At 40.9% G+C, this 24,562-nt stretch overlaps 1 protein-coding gene across 1 annotated transcript in view; it reads right to left on the bottom strand.

Annotated features, from left to right (window-relative positions):
• The window catches only part of LOC136876942 (esterase E4), a 215,031-nt gene that overhangs the window by 69,300 nt on the left and 121,169 nt on the right, over nucleotides 1-24,562 (bottom strand). Inside the window, exon 6 of the mRNA XM_067150707.2 lies at nucleotides 1,930-2,101. Coding sequence (XP_067006808.2) covers nucleotides 1,930-2,101 — 172 coding nt within the window. The remainder of the gene's footprint in view (nucleotides 1-1,929; nucleotides 2,102-24,562) is intronic.

Below are 24,562 nucleotides of genomic sequence, written 5' to 3'. Positions count from 1 at the left end.
GCACCACTAGTGACACACAACGAAGCCCCTGCGTAGCAGCAGGTTTTGACCCCCTGCTCCCAACGTTATTCAGTTGAGCATCGTGTGTGTGCTGTGTAAGACCTGTTTGACACAGTGCGTGTTTAGTGCGTTGGGTGTGAACGGCGAACAGGAACATGAATGGCCAAAAGATCAATGTACGCTTTTGTTTTAAGCTTGGCAAGACACCGAAAGAAACACATGCGATGCTGGTACGTGTTTATGAAGATCAAGCACTGTCCTTGAAATGTGTGTAAGAGTGGTTCGCCCGTTTTCAAGGAGGTCGGGAAAGTGTTTCTCACAACCCCCGTAGCAGAAGACCGGCGACCGCCGTCAGTGACGAAAACATTGAGAAGGTGGAGACATTAATCACGAACGATCGGCGATTAACTGTGCGCATGATAGCGGATGAACTGCAGATTAACCGTGAATCCGTGCGACAAATCGTTACCCAGAAGGTAGAGAAGAGGAAAACGTGTTCTGGTCTTGTGCCACAACACTTTACTGACAATCAGAAGCAGGCACGTTTAGAGGCTTCACAGGATATTGTCTAAACGGCGTGATGCGACACCAAATTTTTCGAACTGTATTGTCACTGAGGATGAAACCTGGTGTCTCAGGTACGACCCTGAAACAAAACGGCAAAACATGGAATGGCGTTCTTCGGGATCCCCTCGTCGGAAAAAGGTCAGAGCCGAAAAGTCACGCATCAAACTCGCTTTGAAAGGAAAGAGATTTGACGATATTCCTGACATTCAACGAAACGTGACGAGGCTTTTGAACACCATCCCAAAGGAAGCCTTCTTACAAAATTTCCAGGACATGTATCGCCGATCTCAGCAGTGCATAGTTATGGGAGGGGGCTATTTCGAAGGACAGTAAGGTCACTGTCGTGCATTGTTCACCTATGTTGATAGTACAGGACTATTCACCGACCGTTATTGTCACAGGTTGTACTTGTGTGTATACAGAACTCTGTACCACTTGCAACAGGATTAAACACGCCATATCTGTTAACGTACCTAATTGCACAATACTCCAAACTCTTTTGAGGTGTATATAAGAGCGAGGAGGTATACGAAGAAGCCTAGATTAATGAGTGAAAAATATGCTATTCTAGCTCTCAATGCTAACCGTACGATATCACCAAAATGATGATATATTCTTATACTTCTTCTGAAATTCGTACTAAAAATTCCAAAATTTTCGAATCTTCACCTTGGAAGAATTAGATTTGTATCTGGTAGTACATCGCATAAGCGCTACTCATTGTTCAAGAACTAGAACGTGATTACAGGGAACAACTTGAACGCTTGTTTGCATGCACTTGTCTTCATTTTATTAGTTCTCTGCTGTGGTTTTCCAGCTTATTTTCTCCTGATTTAATCCCTAGTTCAATTACGAATGGAAAGCTAGTTTGAGGGACTGAAATGGAGTGCACTCTGCCGCAAGTAACACACTCTGAGATATCCTAGTTCTTTCTCGTGCTTTACCCCTCGAATTCAGGGTAAATACTCGTATGGTACCTTAGTCTATCCCACGGGTGGTTTCTTCCAAGCCCTACCCGCAATTACAAAATTATTATAAGTGTTCACACAAAAGTCATTGAGGGTATTGACAACTCGTCTAAAAGTTGTTTGTTTCTTTCTTTGATAGCATTGCAGTAACATAGTAATATTTTCGGCGACGTAGGTAGAGGAAAGGTAAATTTAATTAATATATAGTTTCAGTATGTGGAAGTGGGAAACCATGGAAAATATTCTTCATGGCTGCCGATGGTTGAGTTCAAACCAACGATCTCTCCAGGGCAACGATTACAACTACACTACCTCGTACCACTCAGCCAACTCTCCCGTTTGTCTTAAGTCTAATAACAAGATAATTCAGTAAACAAAGTAAAGTTGTTCTTACCTTTGATTACCACAATTCCTTCATGGGAGGTGATGCCGATTATGAGAGGAACATGGTGGAAGTTTCCTTCTTTCAATATGATTTCTGGATCTTTAGGCAAAAAGGCCTCTTCTCCATCCAGTGTAGGTTCCACACAAGGAATAAATATATACCACACCCTTCTCCGTTTCTCCTGCAATAGAGAGAGGCCATTATTTCTTAATCTCGAAAATTAAGTAGTATAATAATACCAGGTGTACAGAGAACTGGAGCCCATCACAGGTACCATACGGAAGGAGAGGATCTCTTTCTTCGGTCACATTGTGAGGACACAACAAAGCAGATTATCAAGAAAAATTATAGAGAAACTCTGGGATATGAAGTAGCAAGCAGGATGGATTAAGGACGTTAGAGAGGATATGGAAGAACTCCAAATAACTCTGGGCGATTTGCAAAACAAAACGGAAAATTTAAAGAAACTGAAAAACGTAAAAATAAGATTTAAACCAAAAATAAACAAATGGCATACAATGAAAAGGGTATTTACAGATAGGGAACGACAAAAAAAAAATCAGAACAAATGAAAAGCTACTGGGCAATTCGCAAAGAAAACTTATTGAAGAAGATGGCCAAGAAATGATTGACTGAGTTGATCCAATGAAGCCGTAAAAACAGAATAATAATAATAATAATAATAATAATAATAATAATAATAATAATAATAATAATAATAATAACTAGTGGGCCCGCGCTGCTGCACAGCATTCGTTATAAATAGGTCAGATAACTCATATTCAGGGGTTGTAGTAAGGATGTAAAGGAGAGGGCATATAAGTCTCTGGTAAGACCGCATCAAGAGTATGGTTCCAGTGTATGGGACCCTCACCAGGATTACCTGATTCAAGAACTGAAAAAATCCAAAGAAAAGCAGCTCGATTTGTTCTGGGTGATTTCCGACAAAATAGTAGCGTTACAAAAATGTTGCATAGTTTGGGCTGGGAAAAACTGAGAGAAAGAGGAGAGCTGCTCGACTAAGTGGTATGTTCCGCGCTGTCAGCGGAGAGATGACGTGGAATAACATTAGTAGACGAATAAGTTTGAGTGGCGTTTATAAAAGTAGGAAAGATCACAATATGAAGATAAAGTTGGAATTCACGAGGACAAACTGGGGAAAATATTCATTTATAGGAAGGGGAGTTAGGGATTGGAATAACTTACCAAGGGAGATGTTCAATAAATTTCCAATTTCTTTGAAATCATTTAGGAAAAGGCTAGGAAAAACAACAGATAGGGAATCTGCCACCTGGACGACTGCCCTAAATGCACATCAGGATTGATTGATTGATTGATTGATTGATTGATTGATTGATCGATCTTGATGTGCCTGTCGCAGTAATATTGTTTTGCCTGGCCTTTTTAGTAGTTTTATGAACATTTAATCTCTATAAGTACGGGCTGTGAAAGCATCAATGGCAACATAGTTTAGTAATGTTTCCTTTCCATATAGTATTCACTTTGCTTCAACCATTTGGGCGTATCTTTATCTTAACATTTGCAAACGATGTTGCCCGAGATAGTGCAACATACAATTAGCTGTAACTGAATATTAGTTCGGATAAGCAGACACACACTTTTTCAAGAGGTTGTCCCTGTGTTTTATTACTGATCATACAGAAGGTTAGTCGACTTGATAATTTCCCGTCTGTGCGTACATCGCTGCTTTCTGTTTGCAGCATGCAAGTTATTAGGGAAGTTCTGCCATCTGTTGAGTATATTAAAAAGCTGGAGAAGGTTAGAGAATCAAAGACTGTACAGCACAAAATAATATTGTTCCATGATCAGAGGAAGTGTATACTCTCTCCCTTGACAAGTAGTAATCAAACATAGCTGCACGCAATGACATTATTAAGTATGAAAATCAGATATATCAGAATATTAATGAGTGTGTTAGACGCTTAGCAACCTGTTAAGTACAGAATGTATCGCGGGTTAGGGTATGCCTTCGCCTGCAATTGTTGAAGTGATCATTTAATGATTTGATTGTTGATTACTCAAAGTTGGCTGAACTTACAGACCTATCAATGTCTCACGATTCACTGGCAGGTTATTCCGGATAGAACAAAACAAAAATGAAGCAAATCGGTCCAATAGAACGGACGGACGGATTTACCAAAGCTGTTTAAGTAAACCAATTTAATATATAGATGAAATGTCGTGTGGCTTTTAGTGCCGGGATATCCCAGGAAGGGTTCGGCTCGCCAGGTGCAGGTCTTTCTATTTGACACCCGTAGGTGACCTGCGCGTCGTGATGAGGATGAAATGATGATGAAGACAACACATACACCCAGCCCCTGTGCCATTGGAATTAACCAATTAAGGTTAAAATCCCCGACCCGGCCGGGAATCGAACCCGGGACCCTCTGAACCGAAGGCCAGTACGCTGACCGTTCAGCCAACGAGTCGGACAATATATATATATATTATGATGATAGATAGATAGATAGATAGATAGATAGATAGATAGATATGATTTATTTTAACTGGCAAAGTTAGGGACACGTGTCCCTGTCTTACACTTAACCAGTGAAATACATAATTAACATAAAAATATATAACATACTGAATAAATGAAAAAATAGACTGAAATAAATTACTACGGTACTATGCTATCCTGCTGTACATAAAAATAACTATTATAATACACAATATAAATTAACATTTTGCTTCCTACGAAGAAATTAACATACAACAAAGAACGAATTACAATTTCAATAATAATAATAATAATAATAATAATAATAATAATAATAATAATATAGATAAACCTACTAATATTTACAATTAATTTGTCCAATTCCAGAAATATATCACATTGACGAATGGTACAGTTTTCATGTGTATACTGTGGGTGAAAAACATTGTAAAATGGGGATAGGGATAAGGATAACTATGCAGGAAACCACAGCTGAGTACTTTCTAACACTATTGATGAATAATCATAATAATAATAATAATAAGAAGAAGAAGAAGAAGAGGAAGAAGGACCATGGGGAGAAGAAGAAGAATAAGAAGAATTACCATAATAATGATGATAATAATAATGATACAAAGCTAGAACAGGTCGATAATTTCAAGTATTTAGGTTGTGTGTTCTCCCAGGATGGTAATATAGTAAGTGAGATTGAATCAAGGTGTAGTAAAGCTAATGCAGTGAGCTCGCAGTTGCGATCAGCAGTATTCTGTAAGAAGGAAGTGAGCTCCCAGACGAAACTATCTTTACATCGTTCTGTTTTCAGACCAACTTTGCTTCACGGGAGCGAAATCTGAGTGGACTCAGGATATCTTATTCATAAGTTAGAAGTAACAGACATGAAAGTAGCAAGAATGATTGCTGGTACAAACAGGTGGGAACAATGGTAGGAGGGTACTCGGAATGAGGATATAAAGGCTAATCTAGGAATTAACTCGATGGATGAAGCTGTACGCATAAACCGGCTTCGGTGGTGGGGTCATGTGAGGCGAATGGAGGAGGATAGGTTACCTAGGAGAATAATGGATTCTGCTATGGAGGGTAAGAGAAGTAGAGGTAGACCAAGACGACGATGGTTAGACTCGGTTTCTAACGATTTAAAGATAAGGGGTATAGAACTAAATGAGGCCACAACACTAGTTGCAAATCGAGGATTGTGGCGACGTTTAGTAAATTCACAGAGGCTTGCAGACTGAACGCTGAAAGGCATAACAGTCTATAATGATAATGTATGTATAATAATAATAATAATAATAATAATAACAATCATAATAATCATAATACTAAGTTGGAGAAGCTGGAGATCCTAGAAAGAAGAATGCCGGGCTGAGTGGCTCAGACGGTTAAGGCGCTGGCCTTCTAACCCCAACTTGGCAGGTTCGATCCTGGCTCAGTCCGGTGGTATTTGAAGGTGCTCAAATACGACAGCCCCGTGTCGGTAGATTTACTGGCACGTAAAAGAACTCCTTCGGGACTAAATTCCGGCACCTCGGCGTCTCCGAAGACCTTAAAAAGTAGTTAGTGGGACGTAAAGCAAATAACATTATTATTATTATTATTATTATTATTATTATTATTATTATTATTATTAGAAAGAAGAATACTACAGAAATCTTGGGCCCAATCCTGACTGAAACCGCCTGGAAACTTCGAAACAACAACGAAGTCTACACAAATGTAGAGAAAATTTCAGAGACCATGAAAAAGAGGTCGTTATCATTTCTCGGACATTTGCACAGAATGGACAAAACCAGATTAACCAAAAAGTTATTGGACTGCCTGTGGAACAAGAAGACAACGACGGCCTGGATTAAGGAAGTTCGTAAAGATCTAGGAAGTTCAGATATTAGACAGGAAAACATTCGGATCATGATTCAAAGTATGGAAGGGTTTCAATTCGAAAGAACTGCAAAGACGGGAAGAGCTTGGACGGATGAACGGAATAAAGAGCAGAACTCTAGTATGAAGGAGTCTGGAGGAAGACTAAACTTTAGACAAAGAAAAAATATAACTGTAGTGTGATTATTTGCGAATTGACCACTAAGAAATAAAGTAATAATTGTACCAGGGGTTCACCTTCCCCGGCGTCTTAAACTGCGCGCCTTCTCTATGGCCATCTATGTCAGTGAACACGAACTTTAAAAAACCTTCTAATACTTGGCTCTGCCATCTATTTTCAAGTGATATCTGATGGAATAAACACAAACTAATTGCTGAAGATTTGTTGTTGTCGTAGTTGGTAAACCTTTTTTCTGATGATTGCTTGTTTATGTACCGAAGTTGCCAACACTTCACCTGGTTCCTCCTCTAATGTAATCTGCCTATCACATGCCTGTAAGTATGTTCTCTAGCCAATCAAACCCGGGGATGTGTATGGAAATTTAGCCTATCAGCACACTGTATTTTAATTTAATCTGAAACTTTCCAATACGGAACTATTTAAGGAGAACACTTTAGGCCCATCTTGTCTGATTTGCTCCAGTTACTGAGAGGGTCACTTGACGGAGGCTTGAGAGGGCTAGGGGGCAGAATGCGGCCGGCTTGAAGAAGATCCAGCGCTATATGGTAATTGCAGAATTTACCTAAACATGTGATTGTGCCTGCGGATAGTTTGAGGGTAAGGTTTCAGCAGTTATCTTTATATGTAATATTTTCTTTTGGTTTGAAACGTAGGACCTTCTGCGCAATCTTCGGACTTATTTATATTCCCTACTGGGAAAACATTTAATGTAAGGGAGCACGAGTGGTGAACCTCGGATCTCTCCCCTTCAGTTTCGGTACTGGGTGACTAAGTTTTCAACCTCTAAATTTTGGAAATCTTGTCTCGGCTTTTACTTTTCCTGCCCCTTCAGTCCCCCTTTTTGGTATGGGATTGACCTCTGTGTCAGTGGGCCTTAAGTCCATTTAGGTTCTCGTTTCTTCCAGAACGTTCACTAAGGAGTGCTAGTGTTTCGCCTCCTTGCCTTTTGTTAATGGCCTGTTGTGTGTAACATTTTCTATTTATTCTTAAGGCCTTTTAGTATGGGTAATTATGCTCCCGTTTATTCTTTATTGTTCTTAGGGTAAGCGAGGCTACGTTTTGGTTCCCTTTGGGAAAATAATAACAAAAACTACAACAATAATAATAATTAATAATAATAATAATAATTTTAGCAACCCTATGTATTTACGATCCTCCAAATTGCTATGGGTTTTAAGAGGTACCAGAGTGACAGAAAATGCTTACTTTAATATGGTTGTAAATCTATCGTTACGAGTCTTTTGCACTGACGAAGCAACCCAGTGGCCTTACAGCATAAGGGTCTTCGATTGCCATGACGACTGCCGCCCTGTCAGATAGCCTGCAGATATTTGAGTGCCACGTGGTCAGGGTGACGACATTATCAGCCGTATTGCTTGAATTACCTGACCGAGCCCGGTTTCACTCATATCAAGCAGCTCCCCAGTTCGTCTCCCCATTCTGATTGTGAGTGAACTTCGCTCTCAGTCCAGAATTACTGTCGTTGGATTGGTGGCATTTGAAACTGGAGCCTCCGATAAAGAAATACCCTAAGCCTCCATTACGGAGCTGACCGATTGCACTGAAACAGTCTCTAATAAGTCACAACCCACCTAGCCGGGGTTCGATCCCAAGGTGAAGAACATTTGACCAATTACGAACATGGCTGAATGAAGATATATTGATTGAGAGACGAACATATAATAATAATAATAATAATAATAATAATAATAATAATAATAATAATAATAATAATAATGTCATATGGGTTCCGAAAATGCCTGGGTCTTTCGAGTTGACTCCCATGCACACCTGTGAAGATAGGGTTTTACCTAGGATGATATCTGATGTTTGAGACTTCACACATACGTAGTCCCCGGGCCATATAAATTAACAAATGAAATTTAAAATCCCCGTCCCGGCCGGAAATTTCGTGAACCAAAGGTCAGCATTCTAACCAGTTAGCCATGGAGCAGGCTTATAATGATAATTATGATGAATGCGTAATTCGTGTAAGTATTGAAGAGCGAATATTCGAAACAAATCTCCTACCTTAATACAGCCACCGCCAGCTGTCACAGATAGCACAGGCGTTAATGAAGAGGAGAAATGAGGAGTGAGGTAGCTTTCAGTTGCTTTCCTCACTGAGCCAGATATTGCTCTTACGTATCAGCCTAATAAGCCCACACAATTCATCTCAGTGATAGGCTGTTTAAAAAATAGCATTACTAGCATCGCTAATACCTCAGTCACTTTCAAACTGTCAAAGCCAAGGTTGAGACTGAGTAGATATATATAAAACGCTTATGACCCGCATCACACAAAGTGTAAGTCATAAGTTTGTGTAAAAAGTTGTGTAAACATGTATTTGATAGAAAGACACTTCAGAAACATAAGGTAACATAAGGTCACATGGAGAAACTTTATTTTACAGGTAGATAAAAGGATACACAGTAGTAGGGCACAGATACGCATTACTATTCAACATGGTTACCATTCTTGTCCAAGGAATTGTTCCGGCAGAAAACCAAACCATCGGCATGGAAGAAATCTGCGTCCAGTCCGTGAAGCTGCGTCATGACGGTATGCTGACCGGCCGTACCGTTATTTAATCGCTTACCACTCAGGTGCTTCTTATACGGTCATGAGAGATGGAAATCACTGGGTGCCAGGTCAGGGCTGTATGGAAGATGGTCCAGGTGGTTGATTTCCTCACCAGGAGAGAGACAGTGAATGCTACCTTACTGTGACACACTGGAGCGTTTGTTCGTAGCAATTCCCAGAAAACATCCTGGACTTTTCTCAACAGGCGTCATGTCGTGTCGAAAACGTCAGACCACACGCAGCCAACTAAATTGTTACGACGCTACCGGTAGGAGGTACTGGACCAATCAAGCCTCTGATTCAGGATGCACAGGCCGACTCCAAATATAGTACTTATTTCCACAATGGTTACCCTAATACCTATTCCCAAGAAGACAGCTGCTGACAAGTGTGAAGACTACCGTACCATTAGTTTATTACCTCACGCTTGCAAAATTTTAACACTTACAGAAGAATGGGAAGACAAGTTGGGAGAATATAAGTTTGACTTCAGAAGAAATGTGGGCACACTTGAAACAATCCTGACTTTACGTTTGATCTTGGAGGATGGAATTAAGAAACAAGTCCACGTACAGATTCTGAAGGTCATCGGGATCAGGTACCGAGAAAGAATTATTATTTGCAATCTATACCCAAATCAGTCTGCAGTGATAAGAATCGAAGGCTATGAAAAAGCAGCAATCCAGAAAGGAGTGAGGCAAGGATGCAGTTTGTCCCCTCTATGAAGAGGCGGTAAAGGAAATCAAAGAGGAATTTGGAAAAGAAAACACAATCCAAGGAGAGGAAATCAAAACTCTAAGATTTGCGGACGATATTGTTATTTTATCTGAGTCTGCAGAAGATCTGGAGAAATTGCTTTTTTATATTTCGATCAACGGAACTCGAACCAGCTAACTACGGTGTCAAGATCATATACACTTGACGCCTTAATGATCATGGCCACGAGGTGGCCTTCGTATGTAGTGTCACAAGAGGGGTGCAAAGAGAAAGCTTTTTCTTGCAATTTGATTTACGTCACACCAACCCAGATAGGTCTTATGGCGACGATGGGATAGGAAAAGGCTAAGAATGGGAAGGTAGCGACCGAGGTCTTAATTAAGGTACAGTACCAGCATTTTCCCGGTGTTAAACCCCTTGTGGGTGGGGGCGATAGAATATCACCCACGATCTAAAAGTCGTCCCAGAGATTCTCAACTTGGCAGAGTGGATTGGCGACCACGTGGCCCTTAGCTTAGTCCTGGCATTATTTTGGCTTACTTGTGCCAGGCTCCTCACTTTCATCAATCCTATTCAACCTCCCTTGGTCAACTCTTTCTTTTCCGACGCAGATGTTATTAGGTATCGAGACCTAGAGAGTCTTTCATTTTCATTCACGGCCTTCGTCTTTCTTTGGCCCATACCTTCATTCTTCGAGGTATCGGATCCCTTCAATTGTTTTCTCTCTGATTAGTGTTAATAGAGAATGGTTGCCTGTTGTACTTCCTCTGAAACAATAATCACCATCACCACCATCACATTTGTCTGATGTTAAAATGGGAAACTATGGAAAACCGTCTTCAGGACGGTCGACAGTGGGGTTCGAACCCACTATCTCTCCATAGAAAGTAAAGCGGGATCCTAAGAGTGGAAATGAAGTTCCTTGGAGGCATGCTTGTAAAGATGATGAAAGGTCGTGTAAGGAACGCAGAGTTCCGGAAAAGGCTGGGGACAGAGAAAAACGGAATAGAGACTAGCAGACTGACGTTGTTTAGCCACGTTGGTAGGATGGAAATAATAATAATAATAATAATAATAATAATAATAATAATAATAATAATAATAATAATAATAATAATAATAATAATAATAACACCCAGATCAATGATGGAATGGAGGTGGCTGGAACAAGACAGAGGGGGGGAAACCAAGGACTAGGTGGATAACCTATGTAGTGGAGGTGTGAACTGGCTCAGTGTTGTGCCACTCCTAATTACCTTCATATTTTACTTTCTGATACCGCATTCTTTACGATGTCATAGATCAGTCGATTGTGACTGGTTAATGTTCTCAAACTTCACATATAGTTCATCCCAATCAGGCAGATGGCACCTCATGTAACGAAGGATTGCCGAAACATTTCTTTCTAACTTATCTTTGATTCGTTTGCTCCCTGCTTGGGAGACAAGAATGGCTTGGGTTAAAAAGATGGAGGCGTTAGGTTACGAGATGATTCTCATCTCTTTTCATACTTTAGCCAATCTGACTCTCTGTTTTGAGTCAATGTATATGATTACTTAGAATCTGTGGATTCTATTCCATCAAGCTTCAGGTATTTATCGTATGTTCCTCTCCTTGGCTTGCCATAGTTATGTTGGTTTAGTGTGCTGAGAGATCCCTGTTCTGTATACTATTCTTTTATTTATTTGCTGCTGGATTATTACAGTGTCCTTCCTTTTCTTCATGTCTGTTTGTTACGTATTCGTCCCTACGTAGGTGTGGAAGGTAATACTGATCCATTTGATCCGTGTGTGTGATGAGTTCGTTTGTGTTTTGATTGGAGACCTTTTATATTCTCTTCGGCTTCGACGTCTAGCTTCAGCTTATGTTCTGTTATATGTTTTAAAGCTGATGCTGTACGATTCATGTTCGCCTTGATATGCGATATGAATGTGTCATGCGGCGTGTAAGTTAATTTTGGTTATGGTGTTGGCTGGGTGACCCTGGCCTATATTGCGACGACCCAAATATCTGATCTGTGCTCTCAGATCAAGCTCATAAGCCATTGACTGACTCTTGTCATGCCGTTACGGTTCTTATCGTAACGTATCTTGATACTATATTATTCTACTTTGCATATTTGGTCTCTGCGCGCGCGCGCGTGTGGGTGGGTGGGTGGGTGTAGGCGTTATGTGATTGTCGGATATGTGTTATTTTCAGTGCCTTATGGATGTTGTTTTTATTATTATTATTATTATTATTATTATTATTATTATTATTATTATATCTTACTATTGTTCGCGGCTTGATCAGCAATTTATTTGCCTATTTCGGGATCTTACTCTCAATTCTACTTGTTTCATTTGACTCATGTTTGTTTGCGTCCGTAACTATGGCAACTCCCCTTAACATCCTTATGTTCCCATTTGTTCTTTTTCTGCTAGCTTTGCTGCTCTGGCGCTTTGGTCTCTGGGGAATGCAGTTTCTTTGGAGATTGTTGGGAGCCATGGTCCTTTTTAAAATAATTGATTTAAGCCTTGTCTCATCTGCGAAGCTGCGATAATATTTTTTCTTGTGTGAAAGCTGCTTCTTTCACCTCTTATTGACGTCTTATCTTTGAGAAAGGAATGCTTTGCATCGAATTTTAATTATCACTGTCTGATAATAATTGAATACAACTGTGTCACTTTCCACAATACTTCTGTTACGACAGTGCAAAAAAATTGTGAGATTGAATTTAACGAGTCAAACGCCTCGATTGTGATTAAGATACCCTCACGGACTATGTATGTGAGTATCCGTCTCCCTGTATCTCCCCATTTTGCTTGTTTTGTGCCTACATTTCAATTCTTTTGACAATTTTATGTTAATAAACCTTATTAATTATTAAATTGATCTCTATTTTCGGTACATGCATTTTATACTTTATTTGCCTAGTCGAAGAGGCCCGGATTCAGCTCCTGGCAGTTTCTAGCCAGTTTCGACCCGCCCACAGCAGATAGGTAGGTGAGTTTGTGGTGTAGTGTTCAGAGAAGAGAGGAATAGTGAAAGAACGGGCAGAAGTGGTGGTCACTCCATTACCCCACTCGGCAGGGAGTTGGATAGAGGGTGCGGAAGGAGTATGAAGAGGAGAAGAATATTGGCAATATTTTGGTCGTCCTTTATTATATGCCCCTGACCTTCAGATAAAACCTGAATTATGGTTGGTTACTTCTTTCTTTTTTTTAGTCAGTTTACCTTCCAGGGTTGGTTTTTCCCTCTGACGCGGCGAACGATTCTACCTCTACCGCTTTATGGACAGTGTCCTGGAGCATGAGACTTTGGGTCTGGGATAAAACTGGGGAGGATGACCAGTACCTCACCCAGGCGGCCTCACCTGCTATGCTGAACAGGGGCCTTGTGAGGAGATAGGAATATTGGAAGGGATAGACAAAGAGGGAAGGAAGCAGCCGCGTCCTTAAGTTAGGTACCATCCCAGCATTTGCCTCGATGATGGCTAATGTGGGAATCCGACCCCCTCTACTCATTTGACACCACGAGGCGGAGTGAACTCCGTTCCAGCCCTCGTACCACATTTCAAATTTCGTGGCAGAACCGGGAATTGAACCCGGGCGTCCGGGCGTGGCGGCTAATCACGCTAACCACTACACCACAGAGGCGGGGCTGGTTACTCCTGTGGTATACAAATCCATGGAAAATTCTAATTTGATGGATGGAGCAGGTCAACTGATACAGTATAGAGGGCTAAGGCACACAGATATTCACTGAGTGACATCATCATCATCATCATCATCATCATGTATTCTGTATAATCGCAAGTCCGGTTTTCTTTTTCTCATAGATTTGCCGATAAAGTTGGCCACGCGGTTCCTTCCACGTAGCTGTGAGCTTGCTTTCGGGAGATGATGGGTTCGAACATCCCCCCCCCCCCCCCCAACTCTCGGCACATCTGAAGGTGATCTTCCGTGGTTGCCCATTGTCACACCAGGCAATTTGAGGCTGAACCTCAATTACGACCACGGTCGCTTTCTTCACAGTCCTAGCTCTGTCTTCTTTCATCATCGCCGTAAAGACCCATGTAAGTCGATGCGAGGTAAAACCGATATAAGTACAAACCTTGAAAATGAAAATCCACAGCCTGTTTCCAGTCATTCGACCGGGTCAGGGATGGAATGGATGAAGCCCCCATCTAGTGACGATGATAGGAATTGTACCGGCTTCCGAAGCCTGTCGCACTCGTCTGGGGCAATGATTAATGACTGACACATGGAATGATATTGGAGAGTGTTGCTGAAATGAAAGTTGACGGCGAAAACCGGAGTACCCGGAGAAAACCCTGTTTCGCCTCCATCATGTCCAGCACAAATCTCACACGGAGTGATCGTTATTTGAACCACGGAACGCAGCGGTGAGAGGCCGGCGCGCTACAGCCTGAGCCACACAGGCTCTCTAAATAAAAACCTCTTTGATTTGAAATAATGTTCTTGTTATTTGTTTTAAGTCTCACTAATCTCTTCTCTTTTTGCGGTTTCGGAGAAACCAAAGTGCCGAAATTTGTTCTCGTACGTGCCAAAATGTCTACCGACTTAAATCCGGTGTAACCGACTTAAATCCGATGTATGCCTTTTTTTTCTTTTTTTTTTTTTTACAAGTCACAATGACACAGATAGGTCTTATGGCGGCGATGGGACAGGAAAGGACTAGGAGTGGGAAGGAAGCGTGTGTGGCCTTAATTAAGGTACAGCCACAACATTTGCCATGCGTGAAAAATGGGAAACCACAGGACCATCTTCAGAGCTGCCGACAGTGGGGTTCGAACCCACTATCTCCCGAATACTGGATACTGGTCGCACTTAAGCGACTGCAGCTATCGAGCTCGGTCCAGTGTATGCGAATACTTTCAAATACCACATGACTGAGTCAGGATTGAACCCGCTAACTTGTGGTCAAAAGGCCACTGTTTAAGCCACTCATCCCGGTCCCTGATTTGCATCATGGTTATAAATCGATACTGAAGACTTTCAGTCTACCCAGTCACCCTCCTGATATAAGCAAGCAAATTTAAGACGAGGTAGATAATTTCATATTTTGTGAGCATACGTTGTAATTCTGAGGCCCTCAAAACACAAGAAACGTAAGAAAAGTTCACAAAAGTGGTGGTGGTTGTGATTATTGTTTTATGAGGAGGTAAAAGTAGGTAACCATCCTCTATTAACAATAATTAGAGGGAAGAAATTGAAGGGATCCGACACTTCGAAAAAAGGAGGTATTGGCTAAAGAAAGACAAGTACCTGAAGGGCGTGAAAATGAAAGACTTCCTGGGCCTTAAAAACCTAATGCCGTTGGAGTCGGAAAAGAAGAGGAGTTGACCAAGGGGCGCCTTTTAGTCACCTCTTACGACAGGCAGGAGATATCGTTGGTGTTATTCTACCCCCCCCCCCCCCGACTCACAGGAGGATAATGTTTTAAGAGGAAGTCCAACTGGACACCATCATCTATTAACAGTAATCAGAGGAAAAACTGGAAGGTATCCAACAATTCGAAGAATTAAGGTATCGGCCAAAGAAAGACAAGGGTCACGAAGGGCGTGAAAATGAAAGACTCCCTTAGGCCTCGAATGCTCTAATACCGTCCTGGATGAAAAAGAATAACAATTCACCAAGAGAGGTCGGGTAGGATAGACGAAAGTGAGGAGCCTGGCAAAAGCAAGTGGAACCAATGCCAGGACTCGGTTAAGGGCCCCGTGGTTGCCAACGCAGGCTCCCAAGCTAAGAGTCCCTGGGACAAAGTTCACACAAGGTTGACCACCTTAGAATTATAAGAGGTGCATAAAAAACTTGTGACAAATGACTAAAGTTATGACAACACAAAATTATGTAAATGGATTAAAGTGGACAATTTAGATAGTTGATCCAAAAGATAATGACTTTGGCGTTTCGAGTTAGATTAAAATAAGTGAAAAAAGTTGAAAACTGACAATTGCTGGTGTTTACGTCCCACTAAATGACAAATGCTTTGGGATGTCTAGATACCATTAGTAGATGGCCTCAGTTTTCATTTCTTAACCTCAAATGTCAAGCACTCTCTTTAATGTGTTAATGTTACGGTAGAGGGGAGAAATAGAAAAGGAAGTCTGGAATTGATACGAAGGAAGGAGCTTTCGATGTTAATGATAAATGTAAGTTACTTTCAAGAGCAGTTGGCAACAAAACTGAATCACAATTTGCAATCGTATATACCATTGAATCTACTAAGTGCAGCATAGTAAGTATAATTTTAAATATTTTTATGTTCTTTTCTATTACATGCATCACCGAATTTTTAAATTCTTATAACTTGAGCCTACAAATATAGTTCAACGCGATTCCAGGGTCGCATGTTATGAGGATAACAGGAATGAACCCCAGAGGATGGTAAAACAGGGGACTGGAGAACGTAAGGATGATCTGGATTCTTTTCTGAAATAGGTTAGTATATTTGATAATAACGTCCACAGCTTGCAATGTTCAATATATTGAGGACATCAGAACAGAAGGGCGTGTCAACGAAACTGCAAGTTTACAGTGGAGCCATTGAAATATTTGGTTATTTTTCTTTCCTTTCTTTGTACATAACTTACATTGATACTTCGTAAACTACTTTCGCTTAGTTATTTTTCACGTTCATTTAAATCCCCCAATGAGCGTTTCCAAACATGTTACGTTACATTCATTTTTGTCAGTTGATACGCCCTCTGTCTTAAACTGAACTAACACAATCTTGATATTTTATTGTGAGTGTATAAATAATTTAAATGTTTGTAAACAAAATGAAAAATAATATGGTTATGTTTTATTTACTTGCTACAAGTAACCTGTAATTCGTATAAAAGTTAATTTACAGTGCAAATATTTTGTCAAATGCCTATGCTCATAAGAATTACTTTGTAAAATAATGTAGGATTTTTCAGATGAAAATTTATGTCACTGTTGTTCGGATTCTACGTAAACTAGAGGTCTGTGACCGCGATTTCCACACTCACGAAAGCTACAAGCATTGCGTTATAAAAATTAATGAACCCATTAAATTATTTGAAATCAAAGACATTAGTGAAGCGTTATGCATAATTGGAAACCTAGGAGTAGAAAGGTCCAAAATGTCAAATTAAACTTACACTGGTAGAAAAATAAATTCCCAAAACCAAGAAGACATTAGTTTAGAGGAATGCAATTTAAGCTAAGCAATTGTCTCGGTAACATATTTATTTTAGTGAAGTCTCCAGATCACTGGTATGTGCGAGAAGACATGTGATATGGTGCTACATTAATAACTGCTGTAGTCACCAGGATTTTGAATGCAAGCAAGCAAACGTGCATGCATTGTGTCATACAGATGACGTGTGTCATTTTGTGGGATGGAGTTCAACGCTTGCTGCACTTGGTCAGTCAAATCAGCAACGCTTAATGCTGTTATTGGATGACGCTGAATTTGTCGTCTCATACGTGCTCAATGGGCGAAAAGTCTGGTGACCTCGCAGGCCATGTTAACTGATCGGCACACTGTGGAACACGTTGGGTCACAGCAGCGGTATGGGGATAAGCGTTATACTGTTCGAAAACAACCCCTTGAATACTGCACATGAATGGCAGCACAATCGTCATTAGTCTGACGTACAAATCCGCTGTCGGGTTTCTTAGGATAACGACGAGAATTCTCCTGCTGTTAAAGAAAATTGCTCCTTAGACCATAACTCCTGGTGTAGATCCAGGGTGTCAACGCCGCAGACAGCCTGTTTCCAAGCGTTTACCTGGCCACCTCCTTACCAACCTACGTCCATCACTGGCACCAATCAGAAACGTCTCTCATCTGAGAATACAACAAAGCACCACTCCGCCCTCCAATGAGCTCTAGCTTGACACAACTGTGATTCGGAGTTAGTGGATGAATGCTACAGGTCGCCTGGTTCGCAGCTGTCCCTCAAGTAATCGACCCGTTACTGTTAGCTGTGTCTCTCTGCTGCCATATAAAGCTCTAGTGACTGTTGCTGATGCAGTACGATCCACCACAGCCATGCGGTGGATGCGGCGGTCTTCCCTCTCCGTAGTAGCCCGTGTGTGACCGGACAACGATCTTCTTGAGAGTGCCTTCCCGTGACCATTGTTGCCAACACCGATGCACTGTGGATAGATCCCTGCCAAGTCTTTCTGCAATATCGCAGAAAGAACGTTCACCTTCTCGTAGCCCTATTATACGGCCTCGTTCAAACTCATCACACTCCCGATGGTGACTTCTTCGACTCCTTAAAGACACGTTTGACCTAACTTTTGACCTACCTCACAAAATCAACACCGGATTATGACCAACGCTCACGAAATGTACAGCACGTACTAAAACCAAACTTGCTTTGCAAGTGCATAGTGACACTATTAGCACCACTCTTCATCGACTAGCGCATAGATTTGATCCGATAGGGAAACACGGCTCCCAAATTTCGTTTATCTAACACAACTCCTTCTTGGTGTTGGGATTTCGTTTCCAGCCAGTGCATTTTCACTACAAAGAGCAAAGGAGGATTACATCATTGGGGCAAAGTTAGCGCCACCTAGACATAAGACCTGCGCAGCTATCCAAGATGGTCGACTATGAAGGTAAACAGGAAGTTTATGGCTGTATGGTGGACCCAATGCAACGTTTGCCTTTAGTAATAAGAATGAAGGAAAAATTGTGCAAGCAAAGTATGCAATTACACTGAAAAATAATGGAATTAATCATTAAATGTTAGAGAGATATGTTTCTTTCTTTCTTTATCCGTATACCCACCAGGATTGTTTTTTTCCCTCGGAGTCAGCGAGGGATCCCACCTCTACCGCTTCAAGGGCAGTGTCCTGGAGCGTGAGACTTTGGGTCGGGGGGATAAAACTGGAGAGGAAGACTAGTGCTTCGCCCAGGCGGCCTCATCTGCTATGCTGAACAGGGGTCTGATGATGATGATGATGCTTGTTGTTTAGAGGGGCCTAATATCGAGGTCATCGGCCCGAACAGGGGTCTTGTGGGGGGCGGGGGGTAGGAAGATTGGAAGAGATAGATGAGAAAGAGGGAAGAAATCAGCCATGGCCTTAAGTTAGGTACCATCCCGGCATTTGCCTGGACAAGAAGTGGGAAACCACGGAAAACCACTTCTACTAAAGATAGGCCTATATCCGCTACATTATCTCAATATAGTACTAAACTCTTTGCTTATGAACAACAAATCGTATTCTGGACCCCCTCTACTCAGTTGACCTCCCGAAGCTGAGTGGACCCCATTCCAGCCCTCGTACCTCTTTTCAAATTTCAAGAATATCCGGGCCTCCGGGGGTGGTAGTTAATCACACTAACCTCTACACCACAGAGGCGGGCAGAGGGATTTCTAGTAAAGATATATCTGCCACATTCCTTTTAATATAATACTTCACTCTTTGCTTGTGAACAAGAGATCGTAGTCTGGACCAGCGCAATTAATGCCTTTATTAAAATGAAGAAAGTAAAAATAAGCAATAAATGCCCAAATTCATGGGAGTAACATAACCCTAATTCCCAGTTGGACTATAAGACGGGTCATTATTACATAACCTACGTTTTCAGGTATTTATAGCAATCAGTGGAAATGAAAATATCATGCATACAAAGACCGTAAAAACCAACTACCATACTAAATTACTGGCAGGCATTTTGCTTCAACGACGTGAATTTTAACTGCTCCAGTAAAAATTTCACGAGCGTACCTAGTTCGGTAACAGATGTGTCTGTCAACAAGAGCTCTAATAATAATAATAATAATAATAATAATAATAATAATAATAGTAATAATAATAATAATAATAATAATAATAATAATAATAATAATAATAATAATAATAATAATGGCGTGTGGCCCCCGAAGAGGCCTGGTGCAGGTCTTTCTATCTGACGCCGTATAGGCGACCTGCGCGTCTGTGAGGAATGGGCCTTACCTAAGATGAAATCTAATGCTGAAAACGTCACAAACACCCAGCCCTCGAGCCATAGGAATGAACTAATGAAAGTTAAAATCCCGGACCCGACCGCGAATCGAACCCGGGACACCTTAAACTAAAGGCCAGCACGCTAACAATTTAGCCAGGGAGGCGGACAAGAGCACTGATGTAACACGTACAAGATCACACACTTTTACTATTTAATTTACCTAAACCGATAAATACATGAGCTGTCTTTACATTTTCAAGAATGCCACTGATATAATGTTTTAATGAAGTTACATGTCCGCCTCTGTAGTGTAGTGGTTAGCGTGATTAGCTGCAACCCCAGGAGGCCCGGGTTCGATTCCAGGCTCTGCCACGAAATTTGAAAAATGGCACGAGGGCTGGAACGGGGTCCACTCAGCCTCGGGAGGTCAACTGAGGTAGAGGTGGATTCAATTCCCACTTCAGTCATACTCGAAGTGGTTTTCCGTGGTTTCCCACTTCTCCTCCAGGCAAATGTCGGGATGGTACCGGTAACTAACTTACGGCCACGGCCGCTTCCTTCCCCCTTCCTTGTCTATCCATTCCAATCTTCCCATCCCCCACTATGCCCCTGTTCAGCTTAGCGGGTGAGGCCGCCTGGACGAGGTACTGGTCCTTCTCCCCAGTTTCATCCCTCGACCCAATGTCTCACGCTCCAGGACACTACCCTTGAGGCGGTAGAGGTTGGATCCCTCGCTGAGTCCGAGGGAAAACCAAACTTGGGGGTTAAACAGATTAAGAAGAAGAAGAAGAAGAAGAATTAAGTTACATCTTTAGGTATTTCATAGTCACAGATTGTATTTGCTTCCTTATCAAAAAAAAGCATTTTTGTAGGAGGATGCCTAGCAACAGCAGCTGAAGAAGTTAGTATTGGAGCGTTATTACATTTTATTTTCAAGAATAGAACGCTCTTTTCGTTGATAATCATACTCCAGGATTTATTAACAGATACCGAGTTTAATTTACCTAATTTTAAGTTACTGACGGTACATGAAAGGCATTTCAGAGATTGTGAGTTTATGCAGAGTTTAAAAAAAAATAATAATTAAAAATGCTATTTTTTCGGGGCGTCGACCTATAGAGATATTTTGCCCCTACTTGCACCTGCGTGTAATTGGAATGGAGTAAGTATAGAGTGTTGTATGTGAGGAGAAGGACGTTAAGGACGACACAAACACCCAGTCCCCAGGCCAGGGATATTAATCATTTACAATTAAAAAACCCTGGCCCAGCCGGGAATCGAATCGGGTGACAGGCGGACGCATTGCCCCCTACATCGCGGGGCCGGACTTATGCAGAGCTACGCTGTACTTAATTACATCGCATACGTTTTATTTTCTCTCCGCAATCTTTTCTCCTCTGGATATATCTCTGGGCTCACTACTCGAGCTACTTAAATGACTTTGAAAATTTGGCAGAAGTGATGACACTGCACTTGGAAAGAGGTGAAGAGCTTTGTAATGGTAGATATACTTTTTGACCATTTTCATTGGTAGTTATTCTAGTGTGAGAGGGTTTGAAATGAAACTCACAAATCTGAGGGAGGCTCTGGAATGGCACTTCTATAAATGGGGTAATTATTAACAACTTCAGATATACTGATGACACAGTACTACTCGCTGATAGTGCGGAAGGACTGCAAAGAATAGTTGATGGAGTAGTAAGTGTCAGTGAAAGATACGGAATTCATCTTTTTAACACACTGAAAACAAAAATGATGGCCATAAGTAAGAGCTGTGACAAATACAATCCGATCTCTGCCAGTGGTAAGCAACTACTGAGAGTACAGAGGACAGATTATTTAGGCTGTTCAATGAGAGATGGGGCCAATATCAAGAAGAAGAAAATCCGAATTGTGAAAGCGCGGGCGGCATTCTGTCGGAAGAAGAAAGTATTAAGTAATCTGAACCTTCATCTTAGAACCCGAGTCCTTAAGTGTTATGTTTTCTCCACTTCGTATTACGGTGCAGAAGCTTGGACATTCACGGCCGTAATAATTAAACGGTAAAATACATTTGAGCTCTGGTGTTATCGTTGTATCCTCAGAATATCTTGGTTTCATCATGTAACGAACGACGTGGTTTTGCGATGCATTAGAAAACAACATTAGAAATAACAGAGACCGTCAAAGAAAGGAAGATCATATATTGGCCACAATATGCGTAACGAGAAACACCACCTCCAAGAACTTATACTTGAAGGAAAAGAAAATGGAAGAAGGGGTCCGAGGACGACGACTCATTTACTGGTTGGGAAACCTCCACCAGTGGCCCGGTTGATCATCACCTGGCTTATTTAGAGCAGCTGTTAGTAGGGAGGTCTGGACCAGATTGACCGCCAACGACCATTGAGGATATGGGACTTCCAGAAGAAGAAAAAGAAGATGATGATGAAGAAAGAGTACAAATAAATGTAACTCACTTGTTAAACTGTAGTACTTATAAATGGTTTCATTAATGCACCTAACCTAGCAACACTACACAGAACTTTGTTTGGCAGGCACGCAGGTAAGAAGTGAGTTCAACGTATTCAAACCCCTAATGGTCTTGACCGTGGTCAATTACAACTTGATCTCTTGTCAAGAAACCGTTCGCGGACTGGAAGCACGCGAAAGGCGCATTTGAGGAACATGAGAAAACAGAATACCATTTATTTGCTGCTAAACAAACTGAACAATTTTCTTCTGAGATAACAGATGTCAGGAAAAATTCGAAATGTCATTGAAGCATTGACTACATAAAATGGAAAACTCGCTCTAGGAAATAGTAAGAGAACCTTACTGGCAAAGAGGAAACAGAGATTCTGTGCGGTCGTCAAAAAGGCGCCTCGAGAGGTTACTGCGATGATTGTCCTTTCACGATGGCAATGTCAGAGCTCTTCTTTTATATCGAGCCCATAAAAGTAATTTCTAAACTCAGACTTCGTACAGTAGGTATATGTACACATCTCCTTCTATTCGACATGAAATTGTAGAATTATATGGTAACTCAGTACAAGAAACTGTGGTCAGGTGAAGCAGAAATAAAGGACCTGGGTATTTTTCAGTTTCGGTGGATGACCCACAGGTCATATCAAGAGGTTACTGCGATGATTGTCCTTTCACGATGGCAATTTCAAAGCTCTTCTTCTATATCGAGCGCGTAATTGTCTTTATGAGTACGTTATTTAGACAGTCTTGTGAAAAAAACGTTTTTCGTGAGGACTTTATTGAGTACGTTCATGTAAAGGACTTTTAAGCGTGCGCAATAACAGTTGCCGCAATGGAACGCTCGATTTGTCATGGCTTGATCTTGAGTGATGGTTGGTCAGTGCTACGATGGTGCTGTAGTAATGAGCGGCCTGCTTTAAGCTGTGTGCATTCTGATAAGTGAGCAATATCCTAAGATGTACTTCGTACATTGTGTTGCACATACTCTCAATTTAGATTTTGCCCATTCGTCAGAAGTATCTATGATAAAGAACTGCATAGGAACAATTAAAACAGTTAATATTTTTAGACAATCTTCCTTACGGAAAACTGTGCTGAATGGAACTGCCGGAAAATATATACATTCTCAGTTGATAACTCTTCGTGAAATGAAATGGTCTGAGAAACCTAAGGTTGTAAGCAGATTGAATGCCATTGTAGAAACACGGTATGCACACTAGAGAACTGTCAATTTGTTACTTCTTTATTGATTTTGAACAAGGCGTTTAGTTACTCATAAGGTCTTACTGTGGCCCTGCAGACGGTTAGCATAAATCTCACTGAAGCATACCAACACGATAAAACAATAATAGAAGCCCTGGAGGGTGTGAGGCGCGATGTAAGCGCTGCTACGCTTTACAATATTATCGAGGAAGCGAAGAACTTACGTGGAAAAAGAGAAGTTACAGCTCCTCGTCTAGTTTCAAAACAAGCTTTTAGAAGCAACGTTGCAGCCAGTACTCCAGAGTAGTGCTACAAAATAAGTAGCATTTCTGGATCATGTTATGGAGCAATTGAAAGCTGGATTTTGATTTCATGCAAATATTATGGGAAATTTTCATATTTTAGCTCTAGGTTTATTTGTAGATGATGTAGTCTGACACAACGAATACAGAATTTGTACTTGTAAAATGTAACATCCGAAACCTTGAAAGCCAAGTATGATTTATAGAAGAGAAAGTACGCGATAGCTGAGTCTGATGTGGGTATTCTGGAGACTTATGACGAATGCAATGTTTTTCCTTCCTTAATATTAAGAAATTACTTGGAAATTTTGCGGTGACCTCACAACTGCAACGCCCAAACAAACGTTTACATCTGCTCTGAAGGCAGCTCACAAAGTTATAAATTCTTCGATGCAAATAATTGATAAAATCACTTTTCGACGGAAAAGGCTCAATTTGATTTTATAGCTTTTTTATAAATGTTTTTTAATTTTCTTGATTTTATTTTCGAACTACATTCTATCATTACATAGCTGTGTAGCATTTTCTATATTAGAAAAACGTTTAAATTTTATTTTTCCTACATCGGGATGAGGGGAAAATAAGATAATTGAACAAATCAATTGTTCAATCACCGAACCTACCCATAAAATATCTATTCCTACGTGCCTGGTGTTTGGCATGGCGTGCATGTAAAATATTAAAGATATAAGTGGAAAATAAGACACTACATTAGCATAAGCGTACGGATGAATATGTATTTTACTGTTAAAAGCGCCGTTTTGTGATACCTTCAAACTGAGTTACGATTCGGTCTAAGTTATCTATAGGTTAGTTTCCTTTATTCAAATACTAGCATTACCCGTCGCAGCTTCACCCGCGATTGTTTTAATTGTACTGGCTAGGGATTGT

The sequence above is a fragment of the Anabrus simplex genome, chromosome 7, assembly GCF_040414725.1.
Source record: "Anabrus simplex isolate iqAnaSimp1 chromosome 7, ASM4041472v1, whole genome shotgun sequence".
In the NCBI taxonomy this organism is placed as follows: Eukaryota; Metazoa; Arthropoda; class Insecta; order Orthoptera; family Tettigoniidae; genus Anabrus; species Anabrus simplex.
The sequence above is the reverse complement of the archived record's forward strand: the minus strand, read 5'-3'. Positions and strand labels throughout refer to the sequence as shown.